At 43.9% G+C, this 19,232-nt stretch overlaps 1 protein-coding gene across 16 annotated transcripts in view; it reads right to left on the bottom strand.

The window, feature by feature from the left end:
• The window catches only part of PALM2AKAP2 (PALM2 and AKAP2 fusion), a 356,683-nt gene that overhangs the window by 74,270 nt on the left and 263,181 nt on the right, over window positions 1–19,232 (bottom strand). The window contains exon 1 of one of the 16 annotated variants that reach the window (XM_075931401.1): window positions 18,218–18,238. The exons of 13 other annotated variants lie outside the window; for them this stretch is intronic. Coding sequence is in view for 2 of the 3 variants with exons in the window: in XM_025190526.2 (XP_025046311.2) it covers window positions 1,856–1,915 (60 nt within the window). In the remaining variant the exon portion in view is untranslated. Of the gene's footprint in view, window positions 1–1,855; window positions 2,945–18,217; window positions 18,239–19,232 lie in introns of those variants that run through there. 2 more of the 16 variants (XM_025190526.2, XM_075931398.1) reach the window with 2 other exon arrangements.

Here is a 19,232-nt window from a genome sequence, read left to right as displayed (position 1 = left end):
GCTACTTAGACCTTCCTAAAGTTCCCCCTCAATTTCACATGGAGAAAATATTCACTTGTTCTTCTAAAAGACTATTGTGTGGTCTGGGTAACATCAAATCCTCCAGCTCACGCCAAGGTTGTTACACAGGTGCTTATAAGTAAGCTCCATTTATGAAAGCGGCATAGATCAGAGCCTTTGAGATCAAAAGGACATTGCATTCAGGTCAGAAATCACTGCAAAGACCCTGAATGAAAGTGCTTATTAGAAAGAGCAGCGTTACTAGTAAGAACCAATAATTTTTGCCATAAAGAAGTCTTCAATAATTGTACAACCAAGCCTGCATTAGCTACAACTCATACAGTATTACCCGTCTCAAGCATTCAAAAGTCACGAGTCAGGCACTCAACATTCATGAAAAAATTATGAACATGAGATTTTTTTTAAAATTCCACTTATGAGGGTGGGATGGCTGATTTCAGAGCCATTAGGAATATTTTCAAGCTTTTTCTTGCAACTACAAGGCTTAGAAATATACGCTTAAAAAACAAAAGCTGAGACTTGAACACATTCACCAATTCCTTCATCTATCAGAGGCAGCAGTGTGGGGCGGCAGATGGGAGCCAGTCTGAGAGGGGAGCAGGGGTAGATCCCATACCACCTTCCCCTGCCCGCTGCCTCTCCGGCAGCTCAGTGGAGCCAGCATGCATGGAGATCTGGTTTAAAAGCCAGCTCCCACAAGCACTGGCTCCCGCATCCCCCCTCCTCACTGCGGGGGAAGAGGGAGAGGAGAGAATGCATGTAGTCAATAGACCAGGCTTCTCTCTTAATCGTGTAGTATCTACTGTTTAATGTTTTTTTGGGGGGGAAAAATGCTTCACTTAAAGCTCTATAATTTTTAATATCTAATGGAGACTGCTTCTAAGGAAAAGGATCCTATCACTAGGGATGTGAATGGTTAATCATCTAACCAGTAAGCATCACTCTTACTAGGCGATGCTTACTAGGTACAGTTAACTGGCAGCCTGGCCAGAGCAGCCCACCAAACTACAGGCAGAAAACCACCCCTAGTGTTGGGGAAAATGCCATGCCATATTGCAAGGGAGAGGCTGCTCCAGCCCAGTTAAATACTTAACTAGATAAACATAATGTTTAAATGGTTAAATGATTAAACGGGATTTTACATTCCTAACTACCACACTATCCATATGGGAATCATGATGACAATCACTGAAAGAAACATGAATTTAAATTGACTCCAAAAAAGTTTGTTTCTTTTCATATCCTTTATAGATTTCAAACTTCCCAAGAATAATAATTCTGTTGCAGAAATTTATCTTCTGACATTCTCACATTGTGAAGATTAAAAAGTGGCCTCCGGCAAAATCCAATTTAGAAGACAGCGAGGGAGCATTATGCAATTCAAAGGACTGGGAATCCAAAGATCTGGATTATATTTTCATAAATATCACCGACTTGCTTTACGATCTTGAGCAAGACACTTAGCCTGCCTGCTTCTCCTTTTTAAAAAGTACCTCACAAGCAAGTTGTAAGGGCTAATTCATGACATGTTTTTATCTTTCTGTGAGCCTTGGATAGAAGTGTTATAGGAACAGAAGTGATATAGAGGTCGTATTTATGTTTCAGAATTCACTTGCTTCTGTTTTGCCCTGGTCTTCACAGAAATCAGCTTACCATATATTCAAAACAAAAACACATACCTGCATAACCTCACAAAGAAAGGTGTGATCTCTTTCATTGGCTAGATAATTCTGATGCTACATACACACAGACTCATACAAAGACAAAAACTTCTAAGTATTCAAATAATGAATCATACTTTTCTGACAGCAGCATGAAAACAAAGAGCTCTTACCCTTAGCCCCTGTTCCATGGATAGACAGAGGACTTGCCAAGGTGCTGTGTACCTGAACATCTTTGGCCTCTCAAGCACACACAATAAATGGCAAAAGTCACTCTATCGCTCAGCTTTCTTGGTTGCTTTTCATTTGGAGATGCTTAAATTCAGAGAAATCCTTTAGTGGTAGTTGTCTTCAAGGGCCTCTTCAGTAGATTCTAAGATAGAGTTACAGCCAGCCCAGAGGAACTGAATAAGTAATTCACTAAGAGGCTTTCTTTCTTGGGAAGAGCTTAGCTCAAACTCAATTAGCATAACAGGATGATAACCTTTGAACCTCCCACTTGTGCTGTAGGCTGCTGGTTTTGACAATGGACTGCACGTCACTCACAAGTTGCTAGCTTCCAAATCTTGGCTTTATTTCTTTTTTGTCACCTTTTGCTCACTCCTGCTACCTGATTCTGTTTTCCAATTTCTCCGAGCAGCCATCAGAAAAGACCTCGGTTGTTTCTGAAGTATTCAAAGACAATCCAGTGCACCTGAGGCTTCATTTTCACTGCAGTACCCAGGCTAGCTTTCCCGGCTGAAAGCCTCAGGGCTCACTGCCTCTGTTTTGTACAACCCCTAGATTTTACTAGAAGGATGTATAACTGTTCAGAATGGCTAAAAATGCAATTTTAAAGATCACCGGGCTAAAATATCATCAACTTAAATGAGGCTGAAATATTTCTTAAAAATAAATTCAAATCGTCTCTTAGCAACATCCACAACATGTTCTACGTTTAGTTGTGATCTGAAAACCAGAACAATCATTGGTTGCAACTTCACATGCTGAACTAAGAAAGACTTGGTCTGTGTGTGACTAAATGGGGAGAAGGATAAAACTACCATTTAATGTATTGATGTGATTTCTAAGCCAAACTGATATTTCTTGTGTTTTATTACTTGTAAGGAAACATGCCTATTGTGTACACAATCAATGGCCAGGTTTCTAAAAGCAATGTTTTCTTTATTTAAATGCAAGAAGTTTGTGTTTACAATGAATTGTGGATGCATACTTGACCATTTAGACCAGTGAAAAACTTAAACAATGGTCCTTTAGCACCTCAGAGACTAACCAAGAAATATATAGATAGTACCGTGAGCTTTCATGGGCACAATCTACTTCTTCAGATGACAACTATGGAGCAAGAAGCACACAGGTTCAAATCTAAAACAGGAAAAATGTGGAGAGGGTCATATAACATCCCAAACACCACCCAAATGACATCAAAAGCTAAGTGTCAGGCACTTACAGCTCACTCTATTAGCCTCATTTAGTATGACACTAATTCACGTTTTTCCCCCTTCCCCCCGTTTCTTTTTCTGCTTTATATTTGCACCTCTGTGCCTCTTGCTCCATATTTGTCATCTGAACAAGTGGTTTGTGCCCACAAAAGCTCATGATACTAGATATATTTTGTGGTTAGTCTCTAAGGTGCTATGGGACTACTGTCATTTTTTAAGTTTAAGTTACAGATTAACATGGCTACCCCCCCTCCGCCCCCCGAGATATTTAAGACCAATGGTTCTCAAAGTGTGGTCCATGGACCACTCGTAGTTTGTGATCATCTTGCAAGTGGGCCACGGGATTGCTGCCCCCCCAGCTCCACAGCAGGGAGCCACAAGTTTGGAGTGCCAGCATCCCGCTGCGGAGGAGGAGGAGACAGGGAGCCTCACACACCAGATCCAGCTTGTGGGGGAAGGAAGTGGCTCTGTGTGCTGCCATTCCATCTCCCCTCCGCTGGAGGAATGGCAACACAGGAAACCGCTTACCTGGAAGCTTTCCCTGCTGCTCCTATTGGCTGGAATGATGGCCAATGGGAGCAACGGGGTAGGTGCCTGGGAGTGGGGGGGAGGAAGGGGAGGACGGAGCCTGATATATACTCCCCCATCCTCCTTTCCCTCCCAGACCTCTCACCCTGTTCCTGTATCTTCCTTCCCTCCTAGACCCCCATCCTCAGCCCGCTCCCGCACTCTTCCTCCTCGCCAGACCCTCCCTCCCCGCACTAAACCCCAGCCTGCTCTCCTGCACCCTCCCTCATACCCAAATCCCCCCACTCACCCTCAGTCCACTTCGGCAAGCTACCACCTGCCCAGACCCTGGACCCATTCTGTCATCATGGCTGGCTGGCTAGTGGGCCATGGAAATGTCTGTGTTGAGCAGGGTGAGCCGCAGGCCAAAAAGATTGAAAACCACTGATTTAGACCAATGTCTAGTCTACCTTAGGAATCATTCTTGATTAACTCTGCGTGTAGACACACAGATTCCAGAAAGAGAGTGGCTCTTTCCTGGTTAGCTTAACATACAAAGTGGGTTTGGGTTTGTTTATTGCGTATTAAGATAACTGGGAGCAATCACTCATTCTAAAATGAGAACGCCCAGCATTAACCAGGAAGAACATCTCTTAGATAAGGCTTAAGTATTTGCCTCAACATTTCTTTGTTTGTTTTACACCAGAGCAAAGGAAACAAGAGTCATTTTAGGATATCACAAGATAATCTCTCTTATTTCAGAGCAAACTCTTGCATTTTTGCAAGCTAACCAAAATAAATTATAATAAAGACACATCGAACTATGAAGGATGATGTATTGCAGTCCTTAGAGCTGGGAATTCAGCACACAGAACTTCATCGAGACCCATAACATTTACAATAAAATAAAATCATACCAAAACTGATGAATAGGCAAATTGGTATTTACTTTAGGTGACAGCCAGATGTATTAATTACATTAGCATGTCAAGAGTTTTAGAAATACTTAGTGGTTATGTGTGAAACTACTTGGAGGAAATTTTTCTAGTTTTTTTTTTCTCCTCAATATAATGTTCAGACACTATTGTGATGGGCACAGTAAAAATTCTCTGATCAACAGATATTAAAGCCTTAATTGAGCAAATTGCTTAAGTGCATGCCTAATTTTAAGCACATGAATAGTTTGAATTAGGGCCTTCTTTACCATACAGCATATTTGTTGAATATACGCAATCGCCTGGCAAGAGCAAAATTGAATCCGACTACAGATACTTGCATTCATGTATTTTAAAGCAGGAAATGCATGCAACACACACTCGCACACACAGCTATAGTTTTATTACTGAACACACACACTCAATACACAGAGTCCCAATTCTTCGTGATTAAATTACTTAGCAAGTAAAAACAGAAAGTCGCATGATGCTCGCTCTCCCTTGCTCTCAGTTTTGCCTTTCTGGGAAATGATTGTGCTGTACCACATTTCTTGGTTTTATTTTGAGTTTCTTTTGGAAGCAATATATGTCTATGTTTATTTTTTTCCCCAATGGCCAAATAAGAATGGCTTAAATTGAGAAACAGCAATCACAATGCTACACAGTGGTACAGAACTGTATCTTAAAATATTCTTAGGCTGGCCAGAGAAACAAAGGGAACCTCTCATGCCAAATCCTCTCATTAACTGAGCATCTAGCTACGTCTGTAAAGTAGAGTCAAATGATGGACAAGTATTACATGCCAAAAGTACAGAATAAATTCATTGTGAAGGTGGGGTCTGCTCTACCCTGAAGGAGTTGCTGCGGAGATGAGAATGCCTTTGCATTATAACCAGAAAATCAGAGAAGTAGGGTATGGTCTCTAGCATAATCCCGTGCACACAGACTTGAATTACTCTGTGATACCATCTGGAGAAAAGTGGTAACAGCTTCAAATCAAACTGTAATCATCAAGAAAACGGGTAGACTTGAAGGATGTGTACGTGCAGCTGATGAAGAGATATTACTCAAACATTAGCTCCATTGTACCTACCTATTTTATGGTTGTTTATCTATCATCTAGCAAGGTGCCAAGAGCAAGTGAGAGCCCTTCTAACTGATGACAGCTCCTAGCTCTTTGAGACTAGTCTGTAAAAAAACCAGGTAGCAAAAATAGATGGGATTTGGACCAATGTCTGATGTAAGCAACAAACAAGTTTATATGCAGAGTCGTAGCCATCCGGTCTAACACATAAGGAGGGCAAAGTCTGAAAAACTCTGTGTAAGCTCGTGAGCTTGTCTCTCTCACCAACAGAAGTTGGCCCAGTAAAAGAGTTTGTGCCAGAGAGGTCACCTCCACTGCCATTAAGAAACTACGCTAGCAAGTTGAGCAAGGATGGAGCAGGCAGACCAGGCTCTGGAACAATCCAAGGCACTTTTCTCTAACCCACACATCTCAGTGCATACACTGCACCATCTTCTAACTTGTATGGGGATGTCAGAGAGCATGGATTACTTTGCAGATGTGGATATGGCCAAGCACAGAGATACAGCTATTTGGGAGAGAGAGCTATTCCACACTTGCTTTCATCTGTCCACAAGCAGAGCTGCAAACATTTGCTGTGCACGGAATGGAAGGAAGAATCTGGGAGCAGTTCCCATTCCTCAGCTCCCCACAGGAATATACGGCTTTTGGCCTCTTATTCATGGCCATTAAAGCAACAGCTGTATTTGGCCTTTACATGACACACATACAGAAGATAATCCAATAGAACTCAATGCTGAAGATTACAGAGAAGATGAAAAATAAGGATGTTAAATATCAAGTAATTTACTAGTCAAGTAGTCGATGGAATCTCCATCAACTTCTCGATAGGTACTTCCACATTCCTCCTTTGAAATGTACAAGAGCCCCAGCGGGGGGCTCTTGTACATTTCAAAGGAGGAATGCGGAACGCCGCGTGCAGCCCGGGGCTAGCGGAAAGTCCCACCGACTCTGGGCTACATGCGGATGCCAGCTTTGAAATGTACAGGAGTTCCCAGCAGAGGCTCTTGTGCATTTCAAAGCAGACGCGCCCTCATGAAGCCTGGGGTCAGAGAGTCCCCCGCTGACCCCAGGCTCCATGTTGCATTGCTGTTTTTAAATGCCACGGAGAGCCCTGGTCAGGTGGGGACTCTCCAGCTGATCCCAGGCTCTGTGCGACATTTCCCCAGAACCCAGGATCAGCTGGGGACTCCCCAGCTGTCCCTGGGCTCCATGCAAACGCCGCTGCAGCATTTCGAAGGGGCAGCACCACACGGAGCCCAGGGAAAGCTCCGTAAGGTGCTGCTGCTTTGAAGTATCTCCTTTTACTCCCCCTTTGCTGCCTCTATCTGATAGAGGCAGCGGGGGAGGGGGAATCGACTAGTCGACTCGACTAGTTCTTAACATCCTTAATGAAGAACAGATTCATCTAAGTGCTAAGTATTACAGTCTGTGTTCAACTACCAGTGAAGGAAAGTCTTTTCTTCATTAAAAACCAAAAACCAGGAGAGTAAAGTAATGTCAATAGGAAATTAGTCAAATATAGAACACTGGATCCCTGAAGCGATGGCATCTGAGCCCTCATTTTGCTGGTAGGTGAACTGAAAGCCCTTGAACATCTATGTGGGGATTTGCAGAACTCCTACAGTATGTCAACACCGTGGAGGATAATGACACAGACACAGCAGATTAGGGTGGCACGCTGTACTAGGAGAGGTTCCAACAGGTACTTGAGTTAAAAGCAAAAGCCCACATTCTCTCTGCTCTTTTCTTGTTAACTACAGGATGTAGAAACTGGTTTTCCCCTCCTTAAACAATTAATTATCTTTCTTTCTGGTTTTTTGTTTTAGAAAGGCAAGAGTTTTAAACAATCTCCCATATCCTCTTCTAAACAAGGTATCAGAGAGACAGTGATATCAGAGGAGAAATAAGCCCAAGCTGAGATAAAGCAGCCAGGTTTGGTTTGTCTATACAGGAAGACATGGAACAAACAGATGCTAAATAGTACCCCTGTGGAGTAGTACTGTGTCCTTCTATCTCCTCTCATCAGAAATCATGGAGAGCACAAGATCCATCCACAAATAAAAGCACTGAGAACAATGGTGTTTTCCAGCCCATCTTCAAAATGGTCTGCACATAAAACTTCCCAGAGCGGCTGGTACTCCCTGCAGTCATGAGCAATTCAAGTCAGTATAGAATTCCATGCACATACCAATACAGAACCAGTCTTATCTCATGCCTTGTTTAACTTAAGTTCAGCCTGCTCTAGCCTACTTGCCTTGAGGCAGATTCTGGCTTTAAGAACAGCATTGGCTTTCTACATGCTATTTCCAAGTGAACACAAGACCAGGCCTTAGAATAAATTTGTTCAAGCTGATAGAGCCAGGCTTTTCGATCCAGTCACCTTTCTTATTCACCCATCATGAATAAGAAAGATCAGACTAGTATGATGAAATTCTCCCCTGTGTAGAAGGCCAGTATAAAGCCAGAGTGTGACTAAGTGCAGGTCTACACTACAGGGTGAGATCATTCTAAGTTACACAAGTTCACCTACATGACTGGCGTAGCTGAAGTCAGCAAACCTAGATCTACTAACTGTGGTATCTTCGCTGCAGTACGTCAACAGGAGACACTTTCCCATTGACTCCCCTTGTGCTTCTCATTCTGGTGGAGTACTGGCATTGATGGAGAGCGATCAATGGTTGATTTACTGTGGCTCTGCTAGACTCAATAAATCAACCCCCGCTGGTTTGATTGCTGCCCCATTGATCCAGAGTAAGGGTCAGCACCCTTTCCAAAGTGGTGTGCAAAGGATTTAACTCTCCTGCCCTTGGCCAGGCTGGTCTCCTGGGAGCAGGGAGAGGCTCTCTCCACTATGAGCCTCATGGACCACCTGAGTCAATGCAAACCTTTCCACGGACTACGAGTTGCTAATGGAAACTCAAATTATGCCAGAGCCATTTTGCTAGTGCTGCAGCTGGGGAGAACGATTTCATTTAAATTATTAAACTGATTCAGTGTTTTAACTTTCTCCTGTAGTTAAAACATGAGAAAGTTAAAACACTTAAGAAAACTTCATTTTAAATAAAATAAAAAATTATGTCCGACACAAAAGGTTTCAACTTTTCCTTTATTTATGGCAGCGATGGAGAACCTTTTCTGGGTTGGGGGGGGGGGGGGGGGGGGGGGAGGGCATTGATCCATGGAAAAATCAGATGGAGATCACACGAGAGAGAAGCAAAAAAACTCCTCCAAAAAACCCCAACCCTCACTGATGTGGCCCCCAACTGAGACACCTCACTCCTTTGGCACTCCGGCCTCCATGGGGTGAGGGGAAGGGAAAGGGAGGATTGAGGTTTAGGGCTTCCCTAGATGCAGACGGTAGGGCAGACATGCCCTCAAACCAGGGCTACTCAACTGTGGAAGCCTTAGGGGCCACAACGATACTCATAGTACATGCCAAGGACCGCAACTTAAGTCTGATGGCATATACATGCAAATATATGCAAATCGCTTTTCACACAATGCCATGGCACTCCCGGCACCAACTCCCGGAGGCCTAGAAATGCCAACACCCTGTACCCATCTGTTCCAGCCAGCCTGTCCGCTTGCATCTTTCAATGCTCACCCCGCCTGGGAGATGCCTCGCCACTGTGGAGCGTGTTCAGAGGATCCCTCCCGTGGGCTGCACACTGAGCCCTGCATAAACTGAAACCACACCCTAGGCCATAAAAACAGGCCGCAGGCTGTACTCAGCCCATGGGCCACATGTTGAGTAGCCCTGCCTTAGACAATGGACTAAGATTATAGCTCAGTTCCTGGCTCAGGCAGTCTCTCTGTGATGCTTGCCGGTTACGGCTAACTGGTGGCCTGGCTGGAGCAGGCTCCCACCAGTGGCGGGGTGGGGATGAGGACCCAATGCGCCATGCCACAGGGCAGAAGTCTACTCCAGGCAGCCCCTGTTTAAGCAGTTAACCAGTTAAACATTATGTTTAACTGGTTAAGTAATTAAATGGCATTTTACATCCCCAGTTGATGGAAAGTAGTATCAGGGCTACATCTGATTTGGTTGCATTAACTGAAATCTTTCCATTTGGGGTTTTAGAGTAAGATTTTGTCTACACTACAAAGTTTTTGGCAACAAAACAACGAGCATGCACACACTGTAATGGGACTTTTGTCTGGAAAAATGCCCAGTTTTGGCAACAAAAAACTCCCACCCTTATCAGAGACTTTTTTCTTCTAATGTCAACAAAATTTAAATGACACCCAGAAGTCGTCAAAACAAAAATCACCAGAGGGTTTTCACACTTTGTCCCTCTATCAAGAGTTCGTATCCACACTTGGTGGCACCCTGATCCACAGTGTGAGCAATGAACTCTGGGTATGTATTTTGAAAAGGGGAGGGGTACCTTTATTTTTGACGAAGAGCCAGTGCAAACACTATTGTTTGTTTTGAGGACAGAACTAGCATCTCCTGACTGCCCTGATGGCTCTGCTCAGAGTTTTGATCTCTGCTGCCCTGCAGGCATGTACCCCTTCCCTTTTAAAAATACATACCCAGAATGTATTGCTCACACTGTGGATGATGATGCCACCAAGTGTGGATATAAACTGTTGATAGAGGGACCAAGTGTGAAAACCCTCTAGTGATTTTTGTTTTTACGACTTCTGGGTGTCATTTAAGTTTTGTTGACATTAGTTAGGTTGACTGCTTTCCTCTCTCCTCCTACCCACCCCAAGCATATTCTGAACAAAGGCTGAGACAAAGGAACTAGGTCGTTCACAAAAACAAACAGAAACATTTTGTAGGGTTTTGCCTCTCACTGCTCCCTGATGCATTTCATGGTTTGTGCAACTGGCTTCACTGTGACCACCAACTCCAGAAAGTTAACCTATTAAAAGCTCTGTCTGCCTTACACACATTCCCCACCTCTTGTAACTCTGCTGCTCTCACAACACCTGATGCACGAGAAAGTGGCTAAAACTCCTTTGCTTTCTGTTCACAAAAACTGTGTAGTTGAATGCTGTTGAAGAACAAACACAGGATGAGTAACAGAACACCAAACACTGATAAAATGACCATGTTATCCTCATGCTGTGTTTTGCATCAAACAAGGCAAAAACTGGATTATATGGCTCACTTATTCGCTCGCTTGCTAGAATATGCATCAGAACTGGTTTTAAGATGAGCATTCAGTCTTTAAAGGTTTGTGCTCCAAGAGGCATTTAAATATAATACAGCACTTGGACCACATGTGTAGACATCTCCGAGGGGTAACAGTGTTAGTATGGAACTTCGACATTAATTTTCGAAGTGTTTTTGGACCCCACGGTAAGGCTGGCTATGACAGTCTAAATGTACAAGCTTGTAGAGCTTCTAGTGTAGTGCTGGATGGCATTTAGGACATCTCATTAATTAGCTGCTTCTGGTTGTAACCGTTCTGTTAGAAAGGTGACCAGCACATCTCTATGGTTCGACACGGCCAAAGACCAAGGACTGGAGCACTCTGCCACTCTTACCTTCTGGGGAGCGAGGGAACTGGAACGATGGTGTTGCTAAACCTTCCCTGAAACAATGTAGAATCCGTGCTGTTGATTTACAATCATTAAACCTCACTGGGCTCTTTTCAATTAGCATTCTATAGTACACACCGCACAGAGGGCCAGATCTTGAGCTTTCATGATTTGTACCACCTGAAGAGTTGTCCCATATAGGTTAAGTTTCCTGTCCAAGGCCAAACTGCGTGTCAATGACCCCAGGCCCTCCCTTCCAGTCCACTGTACTAACCCTAAAATGCTCCCTCGCTTCTGGAGTAATGCAATCACTACATTGGTGCACGCACTAGCGACTGGCTAAGAGGCAAAGTTGCATGTTGATATGTGCCCACACAACGACGCAGCCATGCTATGCATAAGCAGGGGGGCATGGACCCAGGTGGAAGGGACTTTCCGAGATGAGGTTAGCCAAGGAATCAAACTGCGCAATTCTGCACAACTTTCACTGTGTTCATAAGAGCTCTCTTGCATAGCTAAGTTGTGCCAGCACTGCCCCCCTTACACCCATCAACATTTTAATTTCTAAATCGGGTGCCTTCTCGTGCCACCCTCCCCATTCCTCTGAGTGGCCCTCCCTGCACGCCCCCCCCCCCCCCCCCCCCGAGGCACTATTTGCCTATGGTCACTTGACATACTTTGAGAATAGTTTCCTTAGTTTTGTATTTCTCTTTGCAGGGGAAGGGCCTAACTAAATGGACTGGCTTTTTATAGAAGGGTAAATGTATGACATCCTGCAACTGAAATCTCAGGCATACCACTTCTCAGTGTCAGGGAGAAAGAGAAAGCCGGCCAAATTCCCATCTCAACAGCTGCGTGCAAGTGTAGCTCTTTCGACCACATTTCCCAAAAGGAATGTATGAGGTCATGAAGACCAAGACCTTATCAACAGTTGGTTATTTTACCTTCTCTTTCCACATCCTGCTGTGTGGCAAAAAATAACTGACAATAACAAGTAGGGTTGCTTTATATTTATCACTTCTATATAGACAACTATTTGCAACTCTGATCCTTTGTATGTTTACCAAATGGGGTACCAAATGCAGCCTGCCACCAAAAAGCATGACGAAAAAACAGTTTCCTACTGTCTGATGTGGCAGCTTCAGCTGTCTGATGCTCCATTCCATTAACCCCTGGTTCATAGCCCAGTGAAGTTAATAGGAGTCCTTCCATTAAATGCAATGGGGTTTGGATTTTCCTGCTGTCAGCAGGAAATCTCAGCTTCCAAGTGTATTCCTTCCAAAGCAAGTACAACTGCTGCTTGCTCACCTTTTAACCTCTCAGGGACCAAAAGCCAAACTTTTTTTTTTGTACAAGTGGGATAGATGACAGAAATTCTGAAACAACCAGAAGAACAGGAAATTCCCACAAATTCTTTAGTGCCATTAGCATTTTCTACATTGCTGTTTTCTAATTAATTACCTCTAATGTTCTTCTTAACAAATGCAGAAAAAGAGAAGTCCACCCAGGCGAGGAATTTGGGATAGGAGCTAAGAGTGGATAGTTTGGGTTTGAGTCAGAAGAGCACTTAATGGTTATTTAAGAGTCCTCCTACTTTTAATAGCAATTCTTTCATCCAAAAAGGATTGCAAAACTGTTCCCAAACTGCAAATAGAAGGCACCACTCACCACGGAAATGCAGCCACTTGTGAGGTGGAATCCACTCTACATCCTGAACACACACATAAAATACCATGAGATCTGGGAATGACCACAAATAATCAGAACATTGCTTGCCACCTCCCTAGAGATGACCTCTCCAAAAGCCCCACCGATTCACCACTGACCCAAAGAGAATTCTCAATTGCCAGCGCTTATCAGCAATGCCCTTTCCTACAACCCGAAATTTTCGTTAGGTGGCTTCCCGTCAAACTAGCCTGTAATGCCTAGACCAGTGGTTCTCCAGCTATTATTTTTTAGGGCCACTTAATTCCTTCCACCCCTCTTCTGACCCTACTGCCCCTCCCACCTATTTTCCCCACCTCACTGGTCCCTCCCACCTCCTCTGTATCCCCCCCTGGGGCCACCACCTCCCCTGCCTCGTGAGGATCCCGAGTCCAGCCACAGCTGCGAGCCACTCATCAGGGGGGCAGCTCTTTAGTCTCTCATGTGCAGCTGCTCAGCTGCGTGCTTTAGAGGGAATTATCCATAGACCACCTGAATAGGGCTCATGGACCACTGGTGGCTCACAGACCACAATTTAAGAACTTCTGGCCTAGACCGACCCTCCTCATCTTATGAAATCTGATGAGCTGCTGGGACCCACTGGCATTAACTCAGGGTTGACAGAAGAAATGCAGCAGAACTTCAACAGAGGAATGCTGCGAAAGTTCTGCTACAACCTATAATCATCCAGTACCAAACGAGGAGGTGGGGGAACAATGGCACAGTGAGGGACGGGCGGGGGTGGGGGGGAAGTTGCCCCCTGGCACCACACTGGGGGGGCACCAATTTAGTCTTCCTCTGCTCCCTGTCACCCCTCGGCTCGCCTGCTCCTATTTCACTCATCGGCACGAGCCTCCTCCCCACCTCTCCACCCCCAGAATGACCGTCCTCCGTCTCCGCCGGCGGGTTAGTGCATGCGGGGGCCCAGCTCCAAACTGGAGGGGATGGGGGAAGATGGGTACAAGCTCTCCCCCCCCCCTCCTCCCAGGGTCAGGCTCAACAGTGCTCCAGGTTCGGGGCCCACTGCGCAGCGGAGGAGGGCCGCGAAAATTTTGCCTTTGTCCCCAGGCGCATAACACCCTTGCTATGCCTCTGATGGGGAATCCCGGGTTTTATAAAGGCTGTATTAATAATTGTGTCCGCTGGAATACAAGGAGTAACACAATACATAGAACAAGTAGCATGGGGGACAGCCATACAACACACTAGATCCCAGCAATTCTACAGCAAAGTGGAAGTCTTCCACCTGGCAGTTGTTGGACTCCTCTGACAGTCTCATCCTAATTAACAAATGACAGCAGCTGCAAGGTTTCAGACAGGCACTGCAAGGGCAGTTACTTTCTCCACAGCTTGTGATAGCAGTAGCTGCCCTCCAAAGCTGATGATGTGGTGCAGAAAGAATACTAGAAAATGCAGCGACCTTGTCCAATTCATCTTCAGCATACTCCTCTGAGATGGGCTGACACAGTTTCCTACCCTCTATTTGTCTTTCAGGCACCACTCAGTGCTAATGAATGAATGATTAAATGCCAGCTCATGCTACTGTATGCCCTGGATACAGTTACCAAAGTTACAGCACTGAGCAGAGGACATACAACTCATTTCCTTGGCATTAAACAGTGTGAGGGTGGAGAACGGATACCCGGGATTTTTTGGTGATCACTGTGCTTACAAACCAAATCCCACAATTATTCAGTGGTGAAATGCAATGGGAAGCATCTCTTTATGCCTTTTTTATTTTAATTTTGGGGGTGAGATCATGTAGGTAATGCAGAAGATGAGTATTCAGCCTTCAGACAAGGTGAATTATCATCTTCAATACGTTTAACCGGTTAACCAATTTAATGGGATTTTACATCTGTACTTGTAATGGGACCATCAGTGCCGTGGTAGATAAAAAAAGACCCTTCTCCCTACTGAAACCTCTCACAATGTCTAAATGTAAATTTTACAAAGTTTGATTATTAATATGTCTTTTGCTTTACAACTCATCAGGCTCTCCAGACTGAAAACACCAACAGGAAAGTCACAGTTATCTTTATGTGGGTCTGGCAAACCACCCAAGATAGCTAAGCTGGATCCACAGCTTTTCCATTGAAAAGCTTTTCAGGCCACTTGGGATCAGGCCTTAATAGGGCATGGAACTGATTCCGATTTCATTTACATTGTTTTTGACACCAATAAAATTCAATTTACATCAACTGAGTTGCTCCAGATGGACGCCAGTGAGAGATGAGAATCAAGCCTTGGGAAGGGAAAACAAGGTAGGAACTTTACTAGTGTCTTTCAACAGGAAATAATTAAAATAAAATGTCAGCTGTGGAAAACCATACTGGAGCAGGTACGTTTACATGAACAAATAGGGATGGATTCACAACTTAACATGTCTTTTGATTTTAAATTTCAGGCGAAGGAGCTGGATTAGAGAGTATAGTTAAACAACAAATGGGTGGCATCTGAAATACATTTTAAAAGGTCAGGACAGATGTGGTTTCTGTTCCTACTATTATTCTGTTCTTACAATGAGAGTGGAAGCTGGAACATCCATTCCAGTAGCTGAATTCCAGTGCCGCCTTCCCAGCCCTGACATTTCTGACTCAAAAAATTCAGTAAAAAACAGGCTGCAGCTAGAGACCAAGAAATGCCTAGGAGTGTCCTTTGAATGTGGTTGCATTGTCAGTAAAGGCACATCAGGGCACGGGTCTAAAGCTCTTATTTCTCCGTATACGTTTCACAGATAGACTCCACCTGAATCAAAAGGAAAAGCACGACAGTCTGCAGCGACATGCACCGCACTAACAGAAAAGGGCCTAAGACAAAGAGATGTAACCTATAGAAAGGTGGAGAATATGGGCATCAAGCAAGACCAAGAACAAAATTTGAAAGTAAATAAGGTTTCCCACCACCCATCCCCAACAGCCTACTGAAAGTCCTAGTGATATTTAGCCACAATAATGTTCTCTTGATAGTATACAGCTAACAGGTGATAAACTTTAATAAGGCTCTTCTGTGTAGAAAAGGTTCCGGAAGTGTCCCTAAGCGTACCCTGAAAGATCATTGGGAATTAGGAAAATTCCACCACGGTCCAACCTTCACCAGCCCACCCACTCCCAGCTTGCTGGAGCATATTGCTACCAGAGCTGTGTGACTAGGGACTTCTTCTGTGCTACCCTCTGGTTGTCAGGATGGACATGGAGATCCTACAGGAGAGAGAACATAGCTGAAGGCTGAATTATCTTCTCCACATAGGCGCCACAGAACCAGAGAGGAGAGCATAGACATCCCCACTCCCCGATCTGTCTCCTCGGTTTATAACCCACAGCCCTGTGAGAATCAAAGTGTGTAAAGAGGCCCCGAAAGGTGTTATAAAGTGGTATCTCACTGCTTAGAAATGTGGGGGAGGACAGGAGGATCCTCTGTTCTAAATCAAAGCATCTTTTTTTGGTCTCTCAAGTTTTCGGTTGTTGGTATTTCAGATGCACCAAAGGAACTCAGATTTTAATGTTACATTTTTTGTCACATCACTGGAATTTAAAGGAACACCATAAAATTCACTTGAAAAATAGCTTAGGGGAGGAGGAGTTTCTCCGTTGTCTGTAAGGCCTTATTGGTTCAAGGAAAAGTTGTGTCTCTCTCGCTTTTGCATCCTCTCTCATTTGATAAAGGATTTTCCCTGATCCTTTCCCCCCAAAATGGCGTATTTTTCCTCTTGGGTAAATCCATTCCCCACCACACACACAGCTAGTTATGTAAGGGACCTAGTTAGGCATGGGAGTAAGTTGACTGATGGGATACCAGCATATCCACAAGCTTCAATATATGAGATAGGAGCCTCAGTTCCCTTGCCATTTTTGATAATGCGGGATGTAAAACAAGTCTGTTTTAAGATGCAATAGTAAAAATGACCACACCAAACAGTAAGCAGAACACTCAACTCGAATTCCAGTCAATGAGAGTTGCAAGGGCTGTGGGTCTTTTAAAAATCAGGCCTCTATGACTAAGTTTTGCCCTTCAGAGTCCACGGTGCTCATCTGTCATCAGAGTTGGCTCAAAAATTGTTAAATTCTTTGGGGTGACTTATTTTGGGGGTAAGATTTTCGATGCATTGGTCTAACTTCTGCTGCTATCACCATATCTGTTATACTAATAAGAAATGTCATCAGACTTTAGGGTGTTAATGCAACAATTAAATATCATTTAGAGTGAGTTCAATTATATCAGCGTGCCCTTTTTCTTTCATTTTAATTTCAGAACAAGGACTCTTTTCTTGGGTCCGCTAATCTGATCCATGTAAATTAGGATTTATTTAAATACCCTATTCTCACCATTACTTAGTTTTGATGTCATTATGAAAAGTTATTGAGCCACTAAAAATTCTTCTCAGGCTGAGGAATGCATCTGGCCTCTGAAGAGAGCCAGAGCAGGCTGCTGAGAGCAAGTGTGTTATTCAATAACCTCCATAAAGAGGCCTAGCTCTGTACCATGTTTAGTCTTTGACAGTGGTTTCAGCAGCCAGTCGGATGCACTTTTCCCAAGCACAGCTGTAGAAGTATGTTTTCCTGACACTAACTGCTTAACGGGTGCCTGTCCAGGGCAGGCAATTGCTGAACAAGTAAGAGCTTTCTCCCACGCCAGATGTCACCAGTGTAAGAGCAATTAAGTCACATAAGTTTTACGGGCATGGAGAAGGAGAGGCAGAGCACTGTTCCAGGGGCCACCACCCAGTTAATACACTTTTTGTAGCTCTAGGAATTTTAACAGTAAAACTTGAGATTGAAGCAGTTGAGGATACAGAAGCAATCAGCCACTATCAGGACTAACAACAGCTGCTGCTGCACAAGGTTCTGACTTAAGGTCAGAGCTCTTTTCATGGAGGAAGGCAATAAAAGGCATTAGCAACAGCCTCAGGAATCAGTAAGGGAGTAATTCCTTTATCCGGACCATATCGAGGGTTACATTATAGGCTGCTTGTTTTCCTGTGCTAAGCCACCACAATGCATTAACGCAACAGAACGATCAGCGCTATCCAACCAGCAGCCATATAGTTGGTTACTGCATCAGCATCTCCGTCCTAATGACAGAATCCTCTCCATGCACATGAACTGCCATTCACATCACAGACTTCCCTTACAAAGGCTTCTATTGTCCTGTTGCGGAGACCTACACACAAGCTAATGCTTCCAGCTATTCTTCTGCAAAACAGTTGTTTGAAACCACCCCTTCCATTTTCCCTCCATAGGATTTTTTGTCTTGTACAACAGATACAGTACACTCGATACATATAAAATCATCTGCTAGCAGGTCAGTGAGCGTGACAAACGCACAGAGAAATGAAACCCCGCAAAACAGTACAAAGAGCCTTCTTACCGTAACGTTTTGGTTTTTAAACCACTGCTTGCAGCCTCCAGTGACTATCCTTCTAGGTGCTCAGAAAACAGATTGGAGGAACAGACTGATGTTGCCTGACTAGCCATGCAAACGCAAACACACAGTTATAAATGGGAACCAAATGATCGGGAACAGCTAACAACAGCCACTCTATAGAGAAGAGAGTTCTCGAACAGAACAGACTATATTTTACTCAAGAGGTGTTTTGAGAGATGCAAAACCAAACCTCAACAAACAATCAGAACTAGAGAAGTTAGGCTTTGATAACGAACCAATTGGCTCCCTGTGCAGAATTCAGTCTATTTCCTATAAAGCCAACCTAAAGCAGCATTATATGTAGGTCTGAAAGGATTCAATCTAAATCCTTAGCTGTGGATAAACATTTCACCTGACACACAGAAGTGGATGAAAAAAATCCATCTATATTAACTGGCAAGCACAGCCTCTGCAGTACCTAGCATCCTCAGAGATCTAGTATCCTGATTATTTGGGGACTCCAGGACAAGGGACCCCACTCACTCATACACTAGCCAAAAGCCCAAGTTTGCTTTTTTGTTTGTGTTACGCTTGAGCCTCCGAGCTATGATTTAGACCTTTCAGTTAGGCTTGTTACAAAGAAATAAACTTTTGAAACCTCGACATCTCCGGTTGTTAAATAATCACTGTCCAACACTCCCTCCCATAAATTTTCCAAATTTGGCAAAATTCAGATAGATAAAAATAGAAAAATGCTTAAAATAACTATCAATATTATTTGTCAAAATTACAAAAGAATACAAATGCAGTTCTGCCAAGTCAAGTGCTAGGACTTGGGAATAGAATATTTATTGCCTAAGAGACTGAAAAATCTGTGGCAAGTAGGACCCATGTGGTGTCTTGTTTTCCACAGTTGAGGAAAAGATCCACCCACTGAATTCCCCTCCGAAATCCCCAAGTACAGTCCTGTGCCATCTTTCAGTTAATAAGTCACACTAAATATCTACTTATTTCACAG

This window comes from Pelodiscus sinensis, chromosome 6 (assembly GCF_049634645.1).
Source record: "Pelodiscus sinensis isolate JC-2024 chromosome 6, ASM4963464v1, whole genome shotgun sequence".
NCBI classification, from domain to species: domain Eukaryota; kingdom Metazoa; phylum Chordata; order Testudines; family Trionychidae; genus Pelodiscus; species Pelodiscus sinensis.
This window is presented reverse-complemented; position numbering and strand designations above follow the sequence as displayed.